General features: G+C 42.4%; 1 protein-coding gene across 1 annotated transcript in view; it reads left to right on the forward strand.

Annotated features, from left to right (window-relative positions):
• Positions 1-4779, forward strand: part of LOC115121466 (ciliary neurotrophic factor receptor subunit alpha-like) — a 219896-nt gene extending 215117 nt beyond the window's left edge. The window contains exon 7 of the mRNA XM_065017119.1: positions 4628-4779. Within this exon, the coding sequence (XP_064873191.1) occupies positions 4628-4779 (152 nt within the window). The remainder of the gene's footprint in view (positions 1-4627) is intronic.
• Positions 4780-6000: the final 1221 nt, after the last annotated feature.

The following is a 6000-nucleotide window of genomic DNA, read 5'->3' on the forward strand; positions in this document are numbered from 1 at the left end:
ATGGTTCGAGCTTTCAGTTTCGCGCGAATGCTGCCATCAATCCAGCTGTGCTGCACCGACTCCGATAGAGTCTCTCGAGTGAGCCATGTTTCCGTGAAGCAAAAAACGTTACAGTCTCTGTCTCTCTGGAATGCTACCCTTGCTCGGATTTCATCTACCTTGTAGTCAAGAGACTGGACATTGGCGAGTAGTATGCTTGGGAGCGGTGCGCGATGTGCCCGTCTCCGGAGCCTGACCAGAAGAGTGCTTCGTCTGCCCCTTTTACGGCGACGTTGTTTTGGTTCTCCGTCATCCGATCCATTGTCCTGGGTGGTGGGCAAAACACAGGATCCGCTTCGGGAAAGTCGTATTCCTGGTCGTAATGATGGTGAGTTGACTTTGCTCTTATATTCAGTAGTTCCTCCCGACTGTAATAAAACTTAAGATTACCTGGGGTATCAATGTAAGAATAACGTAAAAAAAAATAATACTGCATAGTTTCCTAGGAACAGCAGAAGTAGGCCATTTTCCATAATCCATTTTATAATAAGGTTGTAATATAACATAATGGAGAAAAAGTCAAGGGATCTGAATACTTTCCGAAGGCACTGTAGTCTTTCATTAACTACTGTAACCATTATAGTATGTCATACTGTAATTAATAATACAGTCTGTCATTATGGACATGTGGACACCCCTTCAAATGATCGGATTCACCTATTTCAGCCACACCCATTGCTAACAAGTGTATAAAATCGAGCACACATCATTTTTTTCAGCATGACAATGTCCCTGTGCACAAAGCGAGGTCCTTAGAGAATTGGTTTTTCGAGATCGATGTGGAAGAACTTGACTGGCCTGCACAGAGCCCTGACCTGCTATAACAGCCTTCCCAGAAGAGTGGAAGCTGTTGTAGCAGCAATTGGGGGACCAACTCAATATTAATGCCCATGATTTTGGCCATGAAGTGTATCTACCTCAATTACCTCGTACCCCTGCACATCGACTTATGTTACTCATTGTTATTTTTCTATGATATCTCCATTTCTTACTGTCTGCATTGTTGGGAAGGGCCCTAAGGAAGCATTTCACTGTGCGTCTCTCTCCATTGTTGGGAAGGACCTTAAGTAAGCATTTACACTTGTTGTTTACCAAGCATGTGACAAATAACATTTGATTTGATTTTCGGTATTGTATGACATTTTGGGGGGTAGCCCTGGCTGGGACTCAAACCCTGGTCCAGCTACTGTCAACCCATCATCTTAGCCCTTACGCCAAGAGATCCTAACATCTGAAGAGGTTGCTTGGTGTTGGGCTGAGGTCGCTATCTAGGCTACTGTAAGTTCTACTCTGGTAGAAGATGTCCTGCCATGTTCTGCTCTGGTTGAAGAAGATGTCCTGTCATGTTCTGGTCTGGTAGAAGATGTCATGTTCTGGTCTGGTAGAAGATGTCATGTTCTGCTCTGGTAGAAGATGTCCTGTCATGTTCTGCTCTGGTTGAAGATGTCCTGTCATGTTCTGCTCTGGTTGAAGATGTCATGTTCTGCTCTGGTAGAAGATGTCATGTTCTGCTCTGGTTGAAGATGTCCTGTCATGTTCTGCTCTGATTGAAGATGTTCTGCTCTCGTAGAAGATGTCCTGTCATGTTCTGCTCTGGTTGAAGATGTCCTGTCATGTTCTGCTCTGGTAGAAGATGTCATGTTCTGTTCTGGTAGAAGATGTTCTGCTCCGGTTGAAGATGTCCTGTCATGTTCTGCTCTGGTTGAAGATGTTCTGCTGTGGTTGAAGATGTTCTGTCATATTCTGCTCTGGTTGAAGATGTTCTGCTCTCGTAGAAGTTGTTCTGTCATGTTCTGTTTTGGTAGAAGATGTCCTGTCATGTTCTGCTCTAGTAGAAGATGTCCTGTCATGTTCTGCTCTGGTAGAAGATGTCATGTTCTGTTCTGGTAGAAGATGTTCTGCTCCGGTTGAAGATGTCCTGTCATGTTCTGCTCTGGTCAAGCATGTCCTGACATCTTCTGAAAATGTTCTGTCATATTCTGCTCTGGTTGAAGATGTTCTGCTCTCGTAGAAGTTGTTCTGTCATGTTCTGTTTTGGTAGAAGATGTCCTGTCATGTTCTGCTCTAGTAGAAGATGTTCTGTTATATTATGCTCTGGTCGAAGATGTTCTGTCATGGTCTACTATGGTAGAAGATGTTCTGCTCTAGTAGAAGATGTCCTGTCATGTTCTGCTCTAGTAGAATATGTCCTGTCATGTTCTGCTCTAGTAGAATATGTCCTGTCATGGTCTGCTCTAGTAGAATATGTCATGTCATGTTCTGCTCTAGTAGAATATGTCCTGTCATGTTCTGCTCTAGTAGAATATGTCCTGTCATGTTCTGCTCTAGTAGAATATGTACCGTTATGTTCTGCTCCAGTAGAATATGTCCTGTCATGTTCTGCTCTAGTAGAATATGTCCTGTCATGTTCTGCTCTAGTAGAATATGTCCTGTCTTGTTCTGCTCTGGTAGAATATGTTGTCATGTTCTGCTCTAGTAGAATATGTACTGTCATGTTCTGCTCTAGTAGAATATGTCCTGTCATGTTCTGCTCTAGAAGAATATGTCCTGTCATGTTCTGCTCTGGTAGAAGCTGTTCTGTCATGTTCTGTTTTGGTAGAAGATGTCCTGTCATGTTATGCTCTGGTCGAAGATGTTCTGTCATGGTCTACTATGGTAGAATATGTTCTGCTCTGGTAGAAGATGTCCTGTCATCTTCTGCTCTGGTCAAACATGTCCTGACATCTTCTGCTCTGGAAGAATATGTCCTGTCATGTTCTGCTCTGGTAGAAGCTGTTCTGTCATGTTCTGTTTTGGTAGAAGATGTCCTGTCATGTTATGCTCTGGTCGAAGATGTTCTGTCATGGTCTACTATGGTAGAAGATGTTCTGCTCTGGTAGAAGATGTCCTGTCATCTTCTGCTCTGGTCAAACATGTCCTGACATCTTCTGCTCTGGTCAAACATGTCCTGACATCTTCTGCTCTGGTAGAATATGTTCTGTCATGTTCTGCTCTTAGTAGAAGATATTATGTCATGTACTGCTCTAGTAGAAGATGTCATGTTCCGCTCTAGTAGAATATGTCCTGTCATGTTCCGCTCTAGTAGAATATGTCCTGTCATGTTCTGCTCTAGTAGAATATGTACTGTCATGTTCTGCTCTAGTAGAATATGTCCTGTCATATTCTGCTCTAGAAGAATATGTCCTGTCATGTTCTGCTCTGGTAGAAGCTGTTCTGTCATGTTCTGCTCTAGTAGAATATGTCCTGTCATGTTCTGCTCTAGTAGAATATGTCCTGTCTTGTTCTGCTCTAGTAGAATATGTCCTGTCATGTTCTGCTCTAGTAGAATATGTCCTGTCATGTTCTGCTCTAGTAGAATATGTCATTTTCATGTTCTGCTCTAGTAAAATATGTCCTGTCATGGTCTGCTCTAGTAGAATATGTCCTGTCATGTTCTGCTCTAGTAGAATATGTCCTGTCATGTTCTGCTCTAGTAGAATATGTCCTGTCATGTTCTGCTCTAGTAGAATATGTCCTGTCATGTTCTGCTTTAGTAGAATATGTCCTGTCATGTTCTGCTCTAGTAGAATATGTCCTGTCATGTTCTGCTCTAGTAGAATATGCCCTGTCTTGTTCTGCTCTAGTAGAATATGTCATGTCATGTTCTGCTCTAGTAGAATATGTACTGTCATGTTCTGCTCTAGTAGAATATGTCATTTTCATGTTCTGCTCTAGTAGAATATGTCCTGTCATGGTCTGCTCTAGTAGAATATGTCCTGTCATGTTCTGCTCTAGTAGAATATGTCCTGTCATGTTCTGCTCTAGTAGAATATGTCCTGTCATGTTCTGCTCAAGTAGAATATGTCCTGTCATGTTCTGCTCTAGTAGAATATGTCCTGTCATGTTCTGCTTTAGTAGAATATGTCCTGTCATGTTCTGCTCTAGTAGAATATGTCCTGTCATGTTCTGCTCTAGTAGAATATGTCCTGTCATGTTCTGCTCTAGTAGAATATGTCCTGTCTTGTTCTGCTCTGGTAGAATATGTTGTCATGTTCTGCTCTAGTAGAATATGTCCTGTCATGTTCTGCTCTAGTAGAGTATGTCCTGGCATGTTCTGCTCTAGTAGAATATGTCCTGTCATGTTCTGCTCTAGTAGAATATGTCCTGTCATGTTCTGCTCTAGTAGAATATGTCCTGTCATGTTCTGCTTTAGTAGAATATGTCCTGTCATGTTCTGCTTTAGTAGAATATGTCCTGTCATGTTCTGCGTTAGTAGAATATTTCCTGTCATGTTCTGCGTTAGTAGAATATGTCATGTCATGTTCTGCTCTAGTAGAAGATGTTCTGTCATGGTCTACTATGGTAGAAGATGTCTTGGCATGCCCTGCTGTCTTTATTGAGTTTTTGATATGTTGACAAGTGTATAGTGGCTGTAGATATACTGTATGGAGCTATATGGATGTATCTATGTTCTGTTCTGACATTCCACTATGGTCAGACATGTCCTGCAATCTTATTGGCTGTGTTTTAACCTGCTATGTTCTGATTGGATATGTGTATCTGACTTGTTATGTTATAATTGGCTGTGTTGTGATTGGCTGTGTTCCAGAGACTAAACCCTCCCCAGCCCCTCCCTCAGCAGAGCCCCATAGGGCAGGTGTCCCAGTGGGCAGAGCTTCATCGTCCCTACACCTCCCCTCACCCCTCCTCTGGTCCTCCTGTCTGCTGCAAGGGGCCCTAACTCTGGCCCTGATATGGTGAGTACATACACACTCCACACTAAACACTACACTACAGTGATGTCCGCCCTGATATGGTGAGTACTTACACACTCCACACTAAACCCTACACTACAGTGCTGTCTGCTGCAAGGGGACCTAACTCTACCCTCTTGTGTTGAGTAGATAACCCAGACCCGGCACCAGAACAAATCAGTTGGACAGTAATTTCCATGGATGGGCCCATTTATTTTTTCACAGCCTTAGTAGTTGAGATGTAAAAATACAACGGGTGGAGTTGGAGTTTAAATTCCCATTTTTATAAGACATTTCAAACCCGTAAGAAAATGCACAGTGTAGGCCTAAATAAACGGTAGGTTTATCAGTAGGCTTCCTCATTTACATCCTCATTGACGGTATATTGATCTATACCTTCAGCAGCTCCGTATATTGATCTTTACCTTCAGCAGCTCCGTATTTTGATCTATACCTTCAGCAGCTCCGTATATCTTCAGTAGCTCCGTATTCCTTCAGTAGCTCCGTATTTTGATCTATACCTTCAGCAGCTCCGTATATTGATAGCAGCTCTTTGATCCCTTCAGCAGCTCATTTACTCCGTATTCCTTCAGTAGCTCCGTATTTTGATCCATACCTTCAGTAGCTCCGTATATTGATCTATACCTTCAGTAGCTCTGTATTCCTTCAGTAGCTCCGTATATTGATCTATACCTTCAGCAGCTCCGTATTTTGATCTATACCTTCAGTAGCTCCGTATTTTGATCTATACCTTCAGCAGCTCCGTATAATGATCTATACCTTCAGCAGCTCCATATACCTTCAGTAGCTCTGTATTCCTTCAGTAGCTCCGTATATTGATCTATACCTTCAGTAGCTCCGTATTTTGATCTATACCTTCAGCAGCTCCGTATAATGATCTTTACCTTCAGCAGCTCCGTATATTGATCTATACCTTCAGCAGCTCTGTATATTGATCTTTACCTTCAGCAGCTCCGTATATTGATCTATACCTTCAGCAGCTCCGTATATTGATCTATACCTTCAGCAGCTCTGTATATTGATCTTTACCTTCAGCAGCTCCGTATATTGATCTTTACCTTCAGCAGCTCCGTATTTTGATCTATACCTTCAGCAGCTCTGTATATTGATCTATACCTTCAGCAGCTCCGTATATTGATCTTTACCTTCAGCAGCTCCGTATATTGATCTTTACCTTCAGCAGCTCCGTATATTGATCTATACCTTC

The sequence above is a fragment of the Oncorhynchus nerka genome, linkage group LG4, assembly GCF_034236695.1.
Source record: "Oncorhynchus nerka isolate Pitt River linkage group LG4, Oner_Uvic_2.0, whole genome shotgun sequence".
Taxonomy (NCBI): Eukaryota; Metazoa; Chordata; class Actinopteri; order Salmoniformes; family Salmonidae; genus Oncorhynchus; species Oncorhynchus nerka.